This window comes from Bubalus kerabau, chromosome 3 (assembly GCF_029407905.1).
Source record: "Bubalus kerabau isolate K-KA32 ecotype Philippines breed swamp buffalo chromosome 3, PCC_UOA_SB_1v2, whole genome shotgun sequence".
NCBI classification, from domain to species: domain Eukaryota; kingdom Metazoa; phylum Chordata; class Mammalia; order Artiodactyla; family Bovidae; genus Bubalus; species Bubalus kerabau.
The window spans coordinates 6,947,776-6,968,065 of record NC_073626.1 but is presented as its reverse complement, the minus strand read 5'-3'; the positions used below and the strand labels follow the sequence as shown (position 1 = coordinate 6,968,065).

The 20,290-nt window shown below is 43.7% G+C and overlaps 3 protein-coding genes across 5 annotated transcripts in view; 1 reads left to right on the top strand and 2 right to left on the bottom strand.

The window, feature by feature from the left end:
* The window catches only part of C3H6orf52 (chromosome 3 C6orf52 homolog), a 155,106-nt gene extending 154,276 nt beyond the window's left edge, over positions 1-830 (top strand). The window contains exon 5 of the mRNA XM_055570579.1: positions 538-830. Within this exon, the coding sequence (XP_055426554.1) occupies positions 538-695 (158 nt within the window). The 3' untranslated portion in view covers positions 696-830. The remainder of the gene's footprint in view (positions 1-537) is intronic.
* Positions 1-20,290, bottom strand: part of PAK1IP1 (PAK1 interacting protein 1) — a 228,748-nt gene that overhangs the window by 25,361 nt on the left and 183,097 nt on the right. The window lies entirely within an intron of this gene.
* Positions 7,121-20,290, bottom strand: part of LOC129645415 (N-acetyllactosaminide beta-1,6-N-acetylglucosaminyl-transferase-like) — a 93,295-nt gene continuing 80,125 nt past the window's right edge. For both annotated transcript variants that reach the window (XM_055570571.1, XM_055570572.1), the window contains exons 2-3: positions 16,528-16,620; positions 7,121-9,888 (exon numbers count right to left, since the gene is read on the bottom strand). In XM_055570571.1, the coding sequence (XP_055426546.1) occupies positions 9,698-9,888; positions 16,528-16,620 (284 nt within the window). In that variant the 3' untranslated portion in view covers positions 7,121-9,697. The remainder of the gene's footprint in view (positions 9,889-16,527; positions 16,621-20,290) is intronic.

Below are 20,290 nucleotides of genomic sequence, written 5' to 3'. Positions count from 1 at the left end.
TATAAACAGAGAGATCCTACCAGAAAGTTCCAACGTAGGTCTCCCTCCCTCAGTTTCTGAATTAATTGTTATAAACCATTTCTTCGTTTCTATCAGTCTGTTAACTGAACAGATAAAGCAGCATGTTTATTTTTCAGAACCCGGTCTTAGGGATCTGGTCCTGGCTCAGTCCTTGGGGTCATATCCACCCAGGTCCTCAAGCTAGAAACTCAAGACTCGCCCCCGACCCTTCCTCTCTCTTCTGCTCCAAGTTGAATGCATTTCCAAGTACTGTCCATTCATCTCCAAATTATCTCTTAATTCTGTCCATTTTCTCCATTTCTCCCACCATCTACTCATTGAATCCAGTAGCACTGCTCTTACAGCTTCAGTTTCTATTTTTAAAGTCTTATCGAAAGGAAACACACAATTTAAAAAACTAACATTAAATATCTGCACCATTTCCTGCTGATGTTTTTTAAAAGCTCTAGTTTTAAGCCATTATATGTGTCCTGTAAAACTCTATTTTTCTCCCCTATGTATTATTGGCTTCTGCAGATCCAAATCTCCACTTGAATATTGAGGAACTCAACAAAGAATTTATGGTGAAAAGTGAAGAGCTCTACCAATCTCTCATGAATTGCCACTGGCAGCCTCTTGATACAGTGCATTCAGAAATCCCAGACAAGACCCCCCAAGAGCAAGATGCTCATTAAGCTACCCAACTATCATATTCATTGTGTCTTGTTTTGTTTTTGTTTAAAAAGTTCTCCCAGGAAGGCACTGGATTGTGTGTATAAATACAGATTCTTGAGAGAATGTAGTGTAAATAAATGTTACCAGCATGTTCATTTCTGGAGGTGTGTTGTATTACGTGGGTGCCAGCAGAGATCACAACCAGCTTCTTGGTGGCTCTGGGAAAGAATCCACCTTCCAGTGCAGGAGACTCGAGTTCCATCCCTGGGTCCGGAAGATCCCCTGGAGAAGGAGATGGCAACCCACTCCAGTATTCTTGCCTGGAGAATCCTGTGGACAGAGCAGCCTGGCGGGCTGTAGTCCATGGGGTCACAGAGAGTCGGACAAGAGTTAGCAACTGAATAGTAACGACAAAGAGAGGCCACAGAACTATCAAGTTAGAGCAGGCTGCACTGCAAGGCGTTTGAAAATAGGTGTCCTAAAACAACATTGTAAATCAACTATATTTCAATTGTAAATCAGCTATAAAACAACACTGTAGATCAACTATATAAAACTATATAAAAAAAAGGTAATAGATTTAATATGACATTGCCTGATCTAAACTGATGGTGGCATTAGCTACTCTGATACATTGAATGATTTGCTGCTTTCTTCTGTTCACAAACGGCCATGTCCCTGGTGGCTCAGATGGTAAAGTGCCTTGTACAATGCGGGAGACCCGGGTTCAATCCCTGGGTCGGGAAGATCTCCTGAAGAAGGAAATGGCAACCCACTCCAGTACTCTTGCCTGGAAAATCCCATGGACAGAGGAGCGTGGTAGTCCATGGGGTCGCAAAGAGTCGGACACGACTGAGCGACGTCACTCACTCACTCTGTTCACAAACGGCCATGTCCCTGGTGGCTCAGATGGTAGTGTCTGCCTACAATGCAGGAGACTGGAGACGACTGAGCGACTTCACTTTCACTTTCTGTTCACAAACAGTGCAAGCCTCGTTGCCTGCATCTGCTGTAGAAAAATGCAGATTAGAACTAGATGTTCGATCTCCATCGCCAGACCCTCAGGCTCTCTTATGAGAGCACTAGATGATAGAAGACAGTGGAGCTCACTTGTCACAGTTGAGTCCTCAGCATGGAAAGAGTGTGCTTGATCGAAACAGCCTGTCAGCCTTCTGAGACAGAGCACGTGGACCCCCAGTGACATCACTGTGCAACTTCAGTGCATTGGTTGATAAGCACTTTCTGGGGTTTTACTCTTGCAAAACACTTCCACCATCATGCCAAGAAACCCACTCAAACCTAAAGATTAGAGGTCATGTGGAGGGGAACTGAGGTGCCCCAGTAAACAGCCAACCCACAGCCTCACTCACCTGACATCTTGGACTGTCCGCTGACTGTAACCCCAGATTGATCCCAGGAGAGATCAGCAGGGGAGCCCAGCCCCTAGAGTTGATCCTGTTTTACATGCCAGCCAGGAGAATCCCACGCATGGAGGAGCCTGGTGGGCTACAGTCCACGGGGTCACAAAGAGTCGAATGTGACGAAGCACACAAAAAGATTACACTATGATTTGACAATGGAGTGGAAAATCCACAAACACAAATCAGCATGGCCAAAAAAAACTGAATTTCAAGAGTAAATATTTGTTGTTAGAAAAGTGACCACAAATCATGTTTTCTTGCGTATTTGTTGTCAAGAAATAGCCAGTTTGTTTCACTTACATCCAACTTGCTGCTGCTGCTAAGTCGCTTCAGTCGTGTCCGAGTCTGTGCGACCCCATAGACGGCAGCCCACCAGGCTCCTCTGTCCCTGGGATTCTCCAGGCAAGAATACTGGAGTGGGTTGCCATTTCCTTTTACATCTTACATATAAATAAAAGGAAAATGTGATTTTAAAAAGGTGTCTAGGGAATTCCCGGACAGTCCAGTAGTTAGGACTCCATGCTTTCACTGCTAGGGCCTGGGTTCAGTTCCTGGTTGGGGAACTAAGATCCTATAAGTCTCGTGGTGCAGCCATAAAAAAAAAAGAAAAAAAAGTACAGGGGGCTTCCTTGGTAGTTCAGTGGTAAAGAACCTACCTGCCAATGCAGAGACATGGGTTCAATCCCTGGTCTGGGAAGATCCCATATACTGCACACCAGCTAAGCCTGTGTGCCCTGACGATTGAGCTCACACTCTAGAGCCTGGGAGCCACCAACTACTGAAGCCTGCGTGCCCTGGAGCCTGTGTGCCACAAGAGAAGCCACCGCAATGAGAAGCCCATTCACTCCCCAAAACTAGAGAAAAGCCTGGGCAGCAAGGAAGACCCAGCACAGCCAAAAATAAATAAAATTAAATATACATATATACATACAAATATATGAAGGAATGAGTGGAAGCTTCCAGCTCAAAAAAATCCTACATAAACACAGCAATTTTTCTTTACGCCCATTTTATATTGGTGGAAGCTTTTTAAACGGCCCCCACCCCTTGGAAATATTTATTGATTTCATACTCAGATAGGAAAATGTCCATATGTGGTAATGACTACAGCCTCAGTAAGTTTCCTACGCATTCAAATTATTTCCCTACCAGCCTGTCCTGTATTTTAAGTCACTCTGTTGCTTTTTGTAGCCATTATCCCCAAATACTCTGTTAAGGACTGCTTTTTCTTTTTAAACCATCATTCTTCCACTGGGTCATCTGATACACAGCCAGCCATGCAGGTGGAAAGCCGAATTCAGACACTTCCTGCTGGGTCCTTTGTGAAAGCCTCCATGGAGTGCTAATCGTGGGGTTATCATGCCTCACCTGCTCAGAGATAACGCGTCAAGAACCAGAGTTTCAATCTGTGGCCCTGGCAGTCATCGGTGCTTTCCCTCCTCGCTCTTCAAGACCCATTTCACCTATTTAGTCAGAGCGTAAGGAAATGAATCTAGAGTTTCCCAGGCAGCGATCTGTGATATGTAGGACATGGTTTACTGCTCTACCCTGCTGCTTTCCCCACTGGTTTCTTCGTGCTCTGGCTGTGGATTTGCTCTGTTCCCCATCCTTTTCTTTTATCCCTTTCCCATACTCTAGATAAAGAATATACAGACTTGTCCTTTTCTTTTATTAAATTAAAACATTATTTATGGCTGCACTGGGTCTTCATTGCACTTGGGCTTTCTCTAGTGATGGCAAGTGGGGCTACTCTCTTGTCACAGAGCACAGGCTCCAGGCACAAGGGCTTCAGTAGGGGCCCTTCAGAATGTGGGATCTTCCTGGACCAGGGATCAAACCCGTGTCCCCTGCACTGGCAGGTGGATTCTTAACCACTGGACCACCAGGGAAGTCCAGATGTTTCCTTTCCATAGTACAATCTTCATCAGGAAATGGTATTTGAGACCAGTCCAGTCCGTTTCCGTCATTTGGTTTAACATGAAGGCGCTCCATGTTACTGGGACTCGCCTTACCCATCTGGTCTGTCCGGTACAAAGGTAAAAGTCGCCCAGCTCCAACTCTCAACACACAGCCAGCACAGAATTAAAAACCAAGCAAAGCTAATTTTGATCACTGAACTTTGATTTTGTAAGACGTTAACCTTAAACATTGACGAATTCTCCATACCATTTTGGCAACTTTTCTTTGAAGTCTATAAAGTTTTTTAAAAATAAAACATTTTGGAAAGTCATCAGAAACCTTCCATTTTGCCTTCAATACAGTTGATGCCTTCAAGTTCACCGATAATTCACTTTAATGGAAATAAATAGCCTGAAACTCATAAATAATTCACTTTCACTTTGACTCACTTTTTCAGTGATTCACCTAATAGCCTCAACTCCTAATCACATGCTTGAGACTCACTTTTACGGTTTGACACATGATGCTGGCTGTTGGTTTCTGAATTTTGGTTCTTTTTGGAAGAACCCGGTGTGTCTCTGTGTCTGTGTGTGTGCTTTCAATTGTGTCCAGCTTTCTGTGACCCCATGAACCGCAGCCCACCAGGCTCCTCTGTCCCTGGGATTCTCCAGGCAAGAATACTGGAGTGGGTTGTTATTTCCTTCTCCAGGGGATCTTCCCAATCCAGAGATCGAGCCCGTGTCTCTGCCATCTCCTGCATTGGCAAGCGGATTCTTTACCACCAGCGCCCCCTGGGAAGCCCCTTTCCGACCATTCAGCCCCCCTGTCCACTATAGCCCCCAGGATCCTTCCCAAGATGTAGGTCAGACTTCCTGGGCTCCCAGCAGGACTCACCCCAGTTAATCTTCCCGACAGCCACCATGGAAGCCCACCATGTTCAAACCTTGTAGGTATTGAGAAGTGAACACAGTCAGCTTCATCTCTTTACCTTCCTCCTCCCAGAGCCATCACTGGCAGACCTCTTGCCAAAGTCAGAACTTGGCCTTGGGAGCGTGACCTCCAGTGTCTTTCCCATTGGCTTGACCTTTTAATCCCTCAGCCATCCTGACCAGAAGAGGGAGTAGTCACAATAGAAAATGTAGTTCTGGCATTACTGAACTGGAAGACTGGAGTCTTCCCAAACTCCAGTTATTCGCTTAGTCTGTTCACATGGATCTCAGCTCCCATTTCCCACTTGGCATAGACTGCTATCCTAAAGTCTCACCATGTGGGACTTCCCTGGCGGTCCAGCGGTTTAAGATGCCACACTTCCACTGTAGCGGGGGTGGATTTGATCCCTCATCAAGGATCTAAGCTGCATGGTGTAACCAGAAAGTAAAAAAAAAAAAAACAGGACAATTCTAAAAATAAAGTTTATTTTTGAAGGGCTCAAAAAAGCAAGTTACAAAAAGCTATAATTCTATTATGTATCTATATAAGCAACACTTAAAAAAAAAAAAAAGCCAGTCTGTGTGTCCTTGTATTTCCACTGTATAATAAGCACAGGTACGTAACGGTTGTGTAGCTATAGAACTGTGCAGTACAACAGCCACTGGTCACATAAAATAAGTAACATTTCCTCAGTCAAACTGGCCACGTTTCAAGTGCCCGAGAGCTAGGACGAGTGTCAGTATCTTGGACAGCGCAGATGTAGAACGTTCCCATCACGGCAGAGATTCTTTTGGACAGCACTGCCCTAGGATATCTGAGTGTATATTGCCATACTGAAAGGACACTGACACCAGACTGATCACTTCCGGAGAAAGGAGTTCACTTTTTATCCCATATCCTTCTGTATTAATTCATTTCTTTATCCTATATTCTCCTGTATTCTATTTTTTAACTTATTAACTTGATTTAAATCATGTTTAAAACTTTTTATTGAAGTATAGTTGATTTGTTGTCATTGCTCAGTCATATCCAACTCTTTGCAACCCCGTGGACTGCAGCACGCCAGGCCTCCCTGTCCTTCACCATCTCCCAGAGCTTGCTCAAACTCATGTCCATTGGGTCGATGATGCCATCCAACCATCTCATTCCCCTTTGCCCCTTCTCCTCCTGCCCTGTCTTTCCCAGCATTAGGGTCTTTTCCAATGAGTTGGCTCTTCACATCAGGTGGCCAAAGTATTGGAGTTGATTTGTGTATTTTCTATTTTTAGAAAATATTTTTATTTATTTTGGCATTTATGTATTTTCTATATTTAGGAAATATTTATTTAGAAAATATACTTATATATTTTTATAGTTGATTTATATATTTCCTATGATATACAGCACATATTTTTGTTTTTGTAGTTTGAAATATTTTTCAAACTACAAGATATTTTTTATGAGCACATATTTTTGTTTTTGTAGTTTGAAATATTTTGTACTTTAGTTTTAAAATATTATGCATTAAAAAATGGTGCATCGGATATTGTTTAGACGAGTTATTTTCCTTAGTATTTCTATCATTTTCCATGTGTCTAGTAGAGGAAATATTCATTTACCCAAACTTAGCACTCAAAGACTGCTCAAAAACTTTGGCATTTGACAGTTGAATAATTACAATATCAACATGTCTTTTTCCTAAATTGTACCTTGATTTTTAAAAAATAAATAAAGGAGGCACGTATAGGAGATAACTTCTTCCTGCCTCTCAGATTTTGAATTTAAAATCCTGATTGAAATGAAACTGACCTTCCATTGTCTCTATCATTCCCAGTTATCCTCTCCGATACTCCACACAGGGAAAGCTTCATTATTTTTCAGTGGGATGGGCATTTTTAGACAGGTATATGTTTGCATGAATGAATTTGTGTATTTTTAGAAAATGCTAGGAGGGGGACATCCCTGGTGGTCTAGTGCTTAGGAATCCGCCTTGCAGTGCCGGGGCTGCGGGTTCGATCCCTAGCTGAGGAACTAAGATCCCAGGTACCCTGGTGCGGCTGAGCCCATGCGCCACAGCTACTGAGCCCGGAGCCACAACAAAAGATCCCACCTGCTGCAAATAAGACCTGATGCAGCCAAATAAAATTTTCTAAGAAAGACAATGCTGGGAAGATGGGCTTGTTAAATACTGATCAAATAAAGCCATACAACAGTCCCCAGTGTGGAAAACAATATATTAATTTATTTCCAAGAAAACAACATGGAACATCATCGAAAACAAAATTTTCAGGGCATCTCCATGGGCCCGCAGAAACCCACTAGTTCAAACATGAAACTCTCCCAACATTAAAGTATTTGAGACACAGAAGAAATGACCAACAACAGACATGTAAACATCTTCTATTCCAAAAGATTTCTTCTTCTACAAGAGAAAGATCCAGTGTAAAGCACTCCTCAAGTGGTGTGACGTTAAGTTAAAAAAAAAAAAAGGTGATTTTAAATTCTGCCTTTAGCTCTGGGTGTGTTCCCTACCCCTTGACTTTTCGTCACCCAGTGCACTTCCATCTCTCTTGGCAACAGGAAAAAGGACAGATTTTACTTCAAAATCATTAAGTCATTAAATTCAAGGTCATTAAATATGATTAAGAGCTTCCTTAAGTTAAATATGATTAACATTCAACAGGCACAATTGCAGAAAAAGTAACATTGCATGGATTAAATATATCATTAGTTGTAGTTGCTGTTTTTCATTAGAATAAATAAATATCAAGGAACTGGATGGAGTACAAAAGGAGACTTCACATTTTTTGGACGTGACAGGACGTTTTCTCAATGTGAACACTGAAACCATTCTGGGATGCTAAGTATGGCTTCACTTCACCTTCTCGAGATGTTCCACCTTAGGAAATGAACTAAGGAGACCAGTAAGAGAAGTCTGATTCTCAGAGAACTTGTTTCCTCATGCTTACTAACAACCTCTCTAAGCCTCAGTCACTTCATCTGCAAGATGGGATAATTGTACGAGTTTGCAAGAGCATTGTGAGATCTGAATGCCCTGAGAGGTAAAAGAGAAAGCAGGCTGCCTAGAAAACAATCAGCTGTGGCCTCTGTCTCCAGCCTCCCTTCTCTCTTCAGAATATTCTCTGATTTAGACCTCACTTTGAAATTGGTGATATCTTGGGCCTGATATGACAATCCATAAGCCCACCACTACAGCCACTTCCTGGTGGTCTAGTGGTTAGGAGTCCGCACTTCTACTGCAGGGGCCGAGGGCTTGATCCCCGGTCAGGGGAGTTCCACATGCCTCGTGGGGTGGCCAGAGCCGGGGGGAGGGGGGGGGGGCGGATAATACACTTTGTGAGATTCTCTGGAGTTCTAGAGATTCTCTTTCCAATCTTGGCATTATTGCCAAGATTTTCAGAGTGAAAAAGCTTCTCACTTCTTGTCTCTGCACGTGCCTGGTGTATAGTAGACACCCAAGAAATACTTACTGATGGATTGGATAGATGAATGGGATAAAGGATAAGTGACAAAGAGGCTCTCCCACAATTGAAAGCTTTTAAAAATCCAGGCACTCCTAAGACCCCACAGGCACTGCAAAGTTACCCAGAGAACACTGTGGACTCCTTAAAGGTTCATGGGATAGAATTTGGTCTCCATTTTGCAGGTAAGATCACTTCGGTGGTGTGTGCATGCTTAGTCATTTCAGTCACGTCCGACTCTTTGTGACCCCATGGACGGTAGCCCACCAGGCTTCTCTGTCCATGGGATTTCCCAGGCAAGAATACTGAAGTGGGTAGCCATTTCCTTCTCTATGGGATCTTCCTGACCCAGGGATTGAATCCAGATCTCCTGTGTCTCCTACATCACAGGCAGATTCTTTACCACTGAGCCATTGGGGAAGCCCCACTTTGGTGGGGGTGGAGGCAAAAAAGGGAAGTGATTTATCCTGAAATAGTCAAGGCTTGAGGCTACACCCATGCAATAGCACTTCCCCTCTTGAAATATCTTCATTCTTCAAGAACTTTTCCATGTTCTCAATGGAAAATGATGGACGAGGGGTCAGAGGACACTCTGACAAATATTCAAGAAGCGAACTACCTGAGAATCTTTTACTGAAGTAGCAGGCAGTGACGGCTGTCTTAAATTTGGTCTCCTGTGAATAACTTTACATTCTATACAGAATGTAAAGAATGTAAAAAAAAAAAAAAACCTGTAGGCACAGGAAAATTGAACTTGAAAATGTTACTGTTCAAACTCAGGAACAAGACCAAGTTCTCAGTTCTAGCAGCTCAAGTTCTAAAGGAGACTGGAGAGTTACCTGAAAGCAGTTTCTATGCCGACGTGCAGCTGAGCAAAGAGCAGGGGAGTCCATTCATGTGAGGCTACAGATCTGTGAGAAAAGATTCCTTCTTCAAAGAAACTTAATTCTTATTTCCCTAAATAGTATTATCTACCAGTCTCCTTTTCATGCGAACATTTATATACGATGAGGGTCTGATGCAAAGATCTGAAAACTGTTCAATTTATCACAGATCGGGACATGAGCCGGAAAGAGCGGTGAACCTCAAGAAACTGCCAGAGTGGCCTAAGGACCAGTATCACCATGCAAGCATCCTGACAGCACATTTCACAGTGTCTAGCGGACATTTTGATGTGTAATTATGTAGTCAGGTCCTGAAGCTATAACCTTGGCCCTGAGACTGTTCATATAACCCAGGCAAAGTTTTTCTCCCAAAGAAAGGCTCTCCTTCCCAGAGGCAATTTCCCTTTAGACTCTGAGTGGCTGTAGATCAGAAATGCCAGCTGGGCTGTATTGCAATTTCACTCTGATTCAGGGTTCTTTCTCGAAGCCTCAGTTCCAGGCATTCCACAGTGAGGGGGTATGCAGTGAGCTCAAACTTGTTTGCAAAGAGGCTTGACGAATTAATCAACCACTTTAAGTCTCCGTTGCCATAGATACAAATGTCATGGACATAGTGGCCTGTAATAGGAGAGAACAAGAAACAGTCAAAATAGGCTTGTTTTCGTGTCAACAAAACAAGCTTGCAGATCAGTAGGGTGTCCAACTGATTGCTGCAGGGCTAGGACTGTGCCAAGTGCTAGGGGATTCCGATGAAGTAGGATTGCATCAGCCCAGCCCACAAGGAAGTTAAACTTTCTATGAGGAGACAAAGATACAAATATGCACTTACAGAAAATGAGTTAAGTAGTCCAAAGGAATAACGCAATAGGGATCACAAGGCAATTCACGCATTATGAACTTTGGGTTTCATGGATGAGACGTCCTAGATGTAGACAGATGGGAGGGGTCTTTGTGTGCTGAGTTGGTCGGGTCTCTTCCCTGGGCTATCCAAGTGCCTACTTTATCTCTATTATGTATGAGGTTTTTTGTGTTTTTTGTTTTTTTTTTTAAATTAGGAACTTTTGGCCTCGCTGCAAATCATGCAGGATCCCAGTTCCCCAAGCAGGGTTCGAACTTGAGTCCCCGCCATTGGAAGCTTGGAGTCCTAACCACTGGACCACCAGGGAAGGCCCTATCTCTCCTCTTAGATGGGGAATAAACCTCACCCGCGTGTCACCTATGAACTCCTAATCCTCTCCAAGTCTTCTCTATCGTAATCCAGGGCAAGCCTACTCTTCAGTACACTCGGCCCCTTTCCCCCTTCCTTCCACACCCCACGTCCAATCTGGCGGCAACCTTGTCAGCTCAACCTTCAAAATATTAATGCAATTTGACCACATTTCACCCCCTCCGATACCTCCATCCTAGTCAAGCTGCCTCCATCTTCCTGTCTGACTGGTTCCCAGTGCCTCCATTTTTTTTTAAAAAATTTACTTTTAATTGGGGGAAAACTGCTTTACAATGTTGTGTTGGTTTCTGCCACACGACAAGGCAAATTAGCCATAATTGTACATGTATCACCTCCCTCTTGAGCCCACCCCAGCCCCACCTCTCCAGGTCATCACAGAGCCAGCTACGTTCTCTGTTCGTCCCACTCTCTCCTTCCCCCCCAGTTTCCATAAGTCCAGTCTCTATGTCCGAGTCTCCATTCCTTCCCTGCAGATAGGCTCGTCAATTCCGTTTTTGCCTGTTAACATATTCCCAGCACAGCAGCCAGAGTGGCTGTTTTAAACGTAAGCACTGAAGATGTGTCTGTTGCTCAAAACCCTCTGATGGCTTCTTGTCTCATTTGGAGAAAAAGCCAAAATCCTAGCAATGGCGTTCAATACTCCTCAGAGTCTGGCCCTCCTCACCCGGACTCACCTCTCACCACTTATGCATTCAGTTATAACCCTTAATAACCTTCACATCACTCACACCGGTCCCCTCGCTGGTCCTGAGCAACCCAAGCATCCGTGTTTGCCCTTCCTCCCCCGGACCACGCCCTTCCTCCCCCGGACCACGCCCTTCCACCAGGCATCCTCAAGGCTCCCTCTGGCACCACTCAGGAATCTACTTCAAGGCCATCCTCTCAGTGAGGCCATTTCTGACCTCCTTTCCTTCTTACCCGATTCATTTTCCTTTTGGTACTCATTACCAACACACATGTTTCTTTGTTGTCTTTCTCCCCAGACTAGAATATAAGCTCAAGAGTTGAAATCTGAGACCACCGTGTTTACTTCTGTGTCCCCTAAATCTACAACAAGTGTGTGCTCAGTCGAGTCCGACTTCTTGCAACCTCATGGACTGTAGCCCGCCAGGCTCCTCTGTCCATGGGATTTTCCAGGCAAGAATACTGGAATGGATTGCCATTTCCTTTTCCATGAAATCTTCCCAACCCAGGGATCAAACGCATGTCTCCCGAGTTGTAGGTGGATTCTTTACTGCCAAGCCATTGGGGAAGCCACATTTGGAACAGTGCCTGGTAAATATCAGATGTTAAATTAATAGTTATTGAATGAAAAGTATAGAGAAGGATGAGTGGAGAGTTCACAGGTGGGTAGAATTGGGAAGCATCTCAAGATGGATGGGAAAGCTTCAGGTGGAAAAATGCAGAGAGGGGAATTTTCTGCTACAAAAAGAGTTTGCTGGGGAACAGGTTCAAAACAAGGAAGTTGTAAGAAGTTTGCACTCTTTCCAGATTTGTTTGGCATTGGTAGAACTACTGTGGTTGACTGTCTTAAAATAGATGAAAGGCTTGGGCCATTTTTATCCCTTTTTTTTGAAAGGGTTGGAGAAATTTAATAGAAGAATCAAATGATGAAATAGATTTCAGCAAGATTAATTTCACAGAGCTTTGCAAGGTACATTAGGAACCAATCAAGAGACTGTAGTAATCATGTAAACCAGAGTTTGTTTGAAGTTAATGGTTGCCATGAGTGGGAAAGGAAAGCTATTAGAGACAGAGTACAGAAGGACCGATGGGACTTGATAATTAACTCAATGTGGCTGGGAAGAGAGACAGGAGACAGTGAAAATCACTGGAGAAAGAAGCCAGAGTTTGGGGGATGTTAAAGAATAACCTGGTGGTAGGTGAGAAGAACTTGGTACACAAAAAGCACACCCATGCTTAAGAAATGAAAGTGAACAGGAGAAAAGATTTGGGGCTGGATCGTGTAGAGAGAGCCTAGACAGCTTGGTCTTGAGGACAGAGGCAGAAAATACATCTTGACAGAGAGAAGGAAAAGAACCAGCAGAGACCGAGTCACTCAGAATGCAAGAGAGCAACGGCATAACTGAGGTGGACCCACACATAACTGAGGCCAGATGGGGACCTTGGTTGGGAGGATGGGTCACTTTTCTTCTTGAAACAGGAAGCAACAATGGGAGAAAGCGTCCAAAATGCCCTACGATGGGGACTTCCCTGGTGGTCCAGTGGTTAAGAATCCACCGCCCAAAGCAGGGGACGTGAGTTCAATCCCTGGTCGGGGAACTAAGATCCCACATACCAGATCCCGAATTCCACAATGATGATTCTGCAATTAAGACACGATGCAGCCGCCCCCACCCAAAAAAAACCAAAATGCTCTAAGATGGAGGAAAGGGATGACCTGATAAAGGAATTGATAAGGTGATTTTAATCAAATGTCTTCAAAGTTCTTCCCAAAGTTGAAATGATCACCTTTGGAGAGTAGAGAGGCTGTTTCAGCACAAGATTAGGAGTTTAAAGGTGAGCCAAAAAGCTGAAAATGTGTATACCATGAAGAGTACCAGGACAATAATGACGTAAATAAAAGAACAAGCGGGCAGCCAGAGGGGCCAGCTGAAGGGAGATGGTGGGTGAGTTTAGGACAGTTCTGGAGCATTCTTCAGCAGTGTTCTGCCTAGGGAACCACAAATGGCAAAAAGCAGATGACAGTAATGATTACGCGTAGGAATCAGCCTCCTAGGATTAAATGCCAAGGGAATCTAAAATGTTTGAGAGAACAGCATGAAAAGCTGACACAGTACACAGGCTAGACAAGAGGTCCTCATAAAGAACCCGTAGGAGGAGGGAGCCAGGAAAGCTGAATCTCTGGAAGTCCCAATTTTAAAAAAGCAAACACATCTAACATGACAACATCATATTTTAGATGTGGGGTTATGGGAATGAACAAACCGGTCAAAACCCCCAGCATTGCTGGGCCTTCTATTCTGTTCTGGGGAAAAAAGACAGTAAAATACATAGCATATAAGTTGGTGAAGGAAGATGAAGAGATTGGAATCAGAGATGGGAGCTCCAAGTTCAAGACCACAGGTCTAGAATGGTACTCTGTGATTCTCAATGCTAACAAGGCTTGGAAAGTGGCTACACGCACAGGTTTGGAACAAATACAGCCAAGGGGACAAGATCCAGATGGTATTACTGACTTGCTGGGTTGACATAAAGTTCTACCTCCTCTGTCCAGACTGTGCCTTTTTCTTTTCTCCATATAGTGGTTTGGGGACAAATATTTTAAATGCTAACAGTTTAAGGCTTTCAAATGGCATAACGGGTATTAAGAGTAGAAAAAACTGAGACATTTGTTTGAAGAGGGCAGGCTGGGCTACCCAAACTTTGAACCCTATGTAGTTCCTGGCTAGAGGCTACTTTCACGGCCCCACCTGTCATGTCATCAGTAAAAGTCCTTTGTTGTTGTTGTTTAGTTGCTAACCCACCAGTCTCCTCTGTCCGTGGGATTTCCCAGGCAGAAATACTGGAGCAGGTTTGCCATTTCCTTCTCCAAGGGATCTTCCTGACCCAGGGATGGAACTTGAGTCTCCAGCATTGGCAGGAAGATTGTTTATCACTGAGCAACCTGGGAAGCCCAAAAGTCCTTACAAAAAGGCAAATCTGACTAGTCTATACCTTCTCTACTGAGGCAGGTCCTGGATACAGGCGATGTCAGGGAGACTGAAGGTAAGTCTCTACTTGGGTGGGGAGTACACGTGGCTGATACATAATGGACACGAACTTCTGTAGGGAGCGGGGTGGGCAGGGGAGAGCTTGGGCTGCAAAGTAATCCCATCACATGGGTCCATGTTGTAGATGTCAACATCCTCAAGTGCTACAGCCAGAGAAGAGGAGGAGAAGCAGATCGGAAGATGACCGCACTGGCCCTAGAGGCCAAGTGATAGGGGTTATAGAAGGATGTGGAGAAGACAGCCTATCCCAAATACTGGGACCCTTACTGATAGAGATGGTCCATTTTCTAAGGAAGACCCAGGAGATCAAAGTGCACAATACCCTCCTCTCCATTTTCCTCTCCCCACTAGGAGGGCAGGCTAAGCAGGCAGGTGGCAATGAGCTGTCCTTTGGGGAAAACGTGGGCCAATTAAGGTAAAGACATGAATATACTTGCAGAAAGACTGTGCAGGGACACAAGGATGCTGGCCTCTATAATGGGGGGAGGACCTCAAGAGACACACCTGGGAAGGAGCGCGAGCGTGATGGAGAGCTGGCGAGAAGCAGCAATCTGGAGTTTTGATCTGAAATGTTGCCATTTCTCTTCTTCATAGAGAAGGAAATGGCAACCTACTCCAGTGTTCTTGCCTGGAGAATCCATGGACAGAAGAGCCTGGCAGGCTACAGTCCATGGAGTCACAGAAAGTCGGACACTACTAGGTGAAAATATTATTATTTATTATCTGAAATGTTAGGTGTAGAATAAAAAGACTAATAAATGAAGCTATAAATTGAATGGCGGGAGGAGGAGGCCAAACTTTACAGGGCAAACCTTCCTCTTCACTCACTCAACTGTTCGCTTAATCATTCATTCACTGAATATATATTTATGGCCTTCTTTTATAGACTGCATCGTATTTCCCCCAAATTCACATGTCGAAGTCCTAACCTCTAGCACCTCAGGCTGTAACTGTGTTAGATGCAGGGCCCTTAAAGAGATAACTGAGTTAAATGAGGTCTAATGGATGGCCCTGATCCAGTAGGACTGGTGTCCTTATAAGAAGCAATTAGGACACAGACACACGCAGAGGGTAGGTCACATGAGCACACGGGGCAAAGATGGCCGTCTGCAAGCCAAGGGGAGAGGCCCCAGGAAAAGTCAAAGCTACTGCCAACTTCCAGCCTCCGACTTCCAGCATCCAGGACTGTAAGCAAAGAAATTTCGGTGGTTTAAACCACTCAGTCTATGGTACTTTGTTATGCTCGCTCTCGTCAACAAATACGCACACCTGCCATGTACCAGGCAAGAGTCTTAATGGAATATACACCAAGACTGATAAAAAGTCTTCTTCACAGATACTTGTCTTCTAGTTCTTATCCATTTGGAGGGGCAATCTCTCTTGTTGCTGTCACCTGCCATCATGCTGGAGCAAATACCTCCACGCCACCTGGAAACCCATTGGTGGAGGGAGCAGAGGCTGATGTGAGGGAGGGGGCTCCACGGAGAGAAGATGACATCACTTCTCATCCTGACCACTTGCTCCTAACTGCTGCACCCTCAAAAAGACAGAAAGAGGAAGGAAGAAGAAGAAGAGGACAGAAACTAGTAGCAAGAGGAAAGTACCATTATAATTTGAGCCTACCTCTACATCTCCCTAGGTAATCATAGGACAGAGAATGTCTTTCAGTTCAGCTCAGTTCGGTTCAGTCGCTCAGTCGTGTCCGACTCTTCGTGACCCCATGAATCGCAGCACGCCAGGCCTCCCTGTCCCTGAACTCCCAGAGTTCACCCAGACCCACGTCCATCGAGTCAGCGATGCCATCCAGCCATCTCATCCTCTGTCGTCCCCTTCTCCTCCTGCCCCCAATCCCTCCCAGCATCTTAAACTTGGGACTTCCCTGGTGGTCCAGTCGTGAAGCATCTGCCTGCCAATGCAGGGGATACAGGTTCGATCCTTGGTGTGGGAACCAGGATCCCACATGGTGCAGGGCAACAGAGCCTGTGCTCCACAACAAGAGAAGCCACCGCAACTAGAGAATAGCCCCTGCTCACTACAACTAGAGAAAGCCCATGCACAGCAAGGAAGACTCTGTGCAGCCAAAAATAAATAAATATTTTAAAAAATTAATACTACCTAAAAAAGAAAAACACATTAACTTTTCAAGGACTGTGCCTCTAGTTACTCTGTTTAATAATTCACAGGCTGTCTAAATGAACCAGTAGGTCTGTCTGTGAGAACCCCTGTATTCCACAGCTCCTTTCATGCCAACACCAACAAGCAGAGTGGCCTCAAAGTTTGAAAAGAATGCCTCACCGTGGCAGCCTCCGTGTTTATCTTCCATGTCAAGCCACTTCACAGCTCTGAGGTCACCGGCCCAGGATGCATTTGGCATGGAGCCAGGGACACCTGCAATGTTCATAAAGAAGAAAAAGCAGAAATAAGAGCCTAAGCTTCCAAGGCATGCTCATTTTCTCAGTATAGTTTCTTTCACATCAGATTTCTCATCATTGGTACAAATCCCCAAAGGCTTGTCATGAGAACTGTTGGTGGTTACAAACCCAGACTTCCCTTGTAAAAAGAATCTATTTTTCATTTTTTTCATTTTTCATTTCTTACAAGCCTGCAAGAAACGACATTGGATGAAATCACAGTGCAGATGGAAAAGCTGAGAATTTTCTGGTATCTCAATTGAATCTTAAATAAATTTACTTAAAAACTTCTTTTTATTAGTGTATAGATAATTTACAATGTTGTGTTGGTTTTTCGTGTACAACAAAGGGAATCAGTTTACATACATATATATCCCTTCTTTTTTCAGGCCCTTTCCCCATATAAATTATTACAGAATATTGAGTAGAGTTCCCTGTGATATACAGTAGATCCTAGTTGTTGTTCGGGTTCTTATTAGGTATCTATTTTATATATAGTGGTGTGTATATGTTAATCCCAATCTCCCAATTTATCACTCCTCCCATGTTTCACCCTTTGATAACCATAAGCTTAATTTTGAGACCTGTGAGTCTGTTTCTATTTTGTAAATAAGTTCATTTGTATCATTTTTTAAATTAGTTTCCTCATGTAAGTGATATAATATGGCATTTGTCTTTCTCTGTCCAACATATGCCACTTAATATAATCTCTAGGTCCATCCATGTTACTGCAAGTGGCATTATTTCATTCTTTTTTATGGCTGAGGAAGGCAATGGCACCCCACTCCAGTACTCTTGCCTGGAAAATCCCATGGACGGAGGAGCCTGGTAGGCTGCAGTCCATGGGGTTGCTAAGAGTCGGACACGACTGAGCGACTTCACTTTCACTTTTCACTTTCATGCATCGGAGAAGGAAATGGCAACCCACTCCAGTGTTCTTGCCTGGAGAATCCCAGGGACGGGGGAGCCTGATGGGCTGCCGTCTATGGGGTTGCACAGAGTCGGACACGACTGAAGCGACTTAGCAGCAGCAGCAGTAATATTCTACTAGATATGGTAGCTGTATTTACCAACCTAGACAGCATAATGAAAAGCAGAGACATTACTTTGCCAACAGAGGTCCATCTAGTCAAGGCTATGGTTTTTCCAGTAGTCATGTATGGATGCAAGAATTGGACTGTGAAGAAAGCTGAGTGCCAAAGAATTGATGCTTTTGAACTGTGGTCTTGGAGAAGACTCTTGAGAATCCCTTGGACTGCAAGGAGATCCAACCAGTCCATTCTAAAGGAGATCAGCCCTGGGTGTTCTTTTGGAAGGAATGATGCTAAAGCTGAAACTCCAGTACTTTGGCCACCTCATGCGAAGAGTTGACTCATTGGAAAAGACTCTGATGCTGGGAGGGATTGGGGGCAGGAGGAAAAGGGGACGACAGAGGATGAGATGGCTGGATGGCATCACCGACTCGATGGACGTGAGTTTGAGTGAACTCTGGGAGATGGTGATGGACAGGGAGGCCTGGCGTGCTGCGATTCATGGGGTCGCAAAGAGTCGGACATGACTGAGCGACTGAACTGAACTGAACTGAATATTCTACTGCGTATATTTGCCACAACTTGTTTATCCATCCCTCTGTCAATGGACATGTAGGTTGCTTCCATGTCTTGGCTATTGTAAATAGTACCATTATCCAAAATTTTTAGGACTTTCCGGATAACATCTATCTTACAGTAAAAGCTCAGGAAACTGGCCACTCTATGTCATCCTTAATGCTAATAAGTGACAGAGATTCCATTACTGGAAAAGGAGTACTGAATATGGGAATCAATGTAACTGCAACTAAATGAGGGCTACTTTGTGTTATAAGAGCTCTAGTGATTCTCATCAGTGAGAAATGCAATGTGAATACCATGCAAATAACATTGGTACTCGAATTGCAAAACAGTCTTTTCTTAAAAGATCTGGTAGTAGGAATAATGCCCCTGCCCCCAACATATTCTCAAATCAGTCTGCATCCTAATCCCTGGAACCTGACAATATGCTATGACAAAGGGGAATTAAGGTTGCTTATCAATTGACCTTCAATGAGGGAGATTATCCCAATTTATCCAAGGCCATTGTAAATACAAGGGTCTTTAACAGTGGAAGAGGGAGGTGGAGAGCTGGCTGGAGTGGTACAAGGTGAGGAGGAGGAAGGGGCTAGGGTATGTGGGTGGCCTGTAGAAACTGGAAAAGGCAAGGAGAGGGATCCAATCCAGCCCTACAGAGAGGAGCATAGCGCAGCCAACACCTTGACTTTGGTCTGGTGAGACAATGTCAGACTTCTGACCCACAAAACTATAAGAGGAGACAAGTACATCATTTAAACCCCTAAGTCGGTGATAAACTGTGACAATGGCAAATAGAAAACGAATACACAAACTAATGAGAACCAAATTACCCAAGATGATGGATATTTTTAATTAAAAAATTGGACAAGATCATGGATATTTTTATTTTAAAAATTGGACAAGATCAATATGTTGAGAAGTTTAATTGATTTAGGCACATAAAATTGTTTTCCTCTTTAAAAACACTGCTAAGGATCTTCCCTGGTGATCCGGTGGCTAATACTCCGTGTTCCCAGTGCAGGGGGAGCCGAGTTCGATCCCTGGCCAGGGAACTAGATCCCACATGCCACAACTAGGAGTTTGAATGGTGAAACTGAAAAGATTCCCACAGCTAAGACCTGGAGCAGTCAAATAAATAAAGAAATGAAATATTTTTTAAAAAAACTGATGAATACATGTGCATTTTCAGACAGTAAAAAAAAAGCTCTGCTCTTGCTCTGATGTCACATAATAATTATATGAGGATTTAAATTAAGAATTGTACTAAGGTCTTCCAGCCAAAATTAAATTTTGCACAGTCTTTTCTGTAAATAGCATAAGTCTTCACCCCATGGGCTCTCTATCAGAGATTCTTCTTTCCTTGCTGCCAAACTTAAAAACGTTGTTTGTAAATGTTAAGTACTCAATAAAAACTCTTTATTAAGCAATATGTCTTCCTATTATTTTAGTTTGCATTTAATACTTTAAAAGTTACTTTAGTCTTTGCCTATAAGAAAAGAGGCTTCTTTTATTTTGTTCTTAGCACACATTTTTAAAAATTACTTTTGTTTTGGCTGCACTCCAAGGCACGTGGGATCTTAGTTCCCTGATCAGGGATTGAACCCGCGCCCCCTGCATTGGAAGCACAGTATCTTAATCATTGAACCACCAGGGAAGTCCCAAAACAAATTTTAAAATAATTTAGAATAAAACTCGCCTTGGTTAAGTTGAGGAGTGGGTAGAGGCAGTCTGGAAAGCAAATAGGTAATCTGGTATATTTACTCATGTCAGCAAGGTCAGCTGATTTATGATTTTTATGTCTCTTTCAATTAAATAATTATAGCAGAAAGATGTGAATAAAACATTGTCTTGACGAAAAGTCGCTAGCCCTCCTTTAAAGGATTGAATTTTTAAAAGGAAAAAATATTTCTCTTCCTCTTTCATTCTCATTAATATTGAACATCACAAACTGACTCTTGATGCAGTATCTCGGGCCCCACCCAGACCTCCTGCACCAGCATGAGCATCTTCACAAGACCCCGGGAGGATCCCTGCGCACAG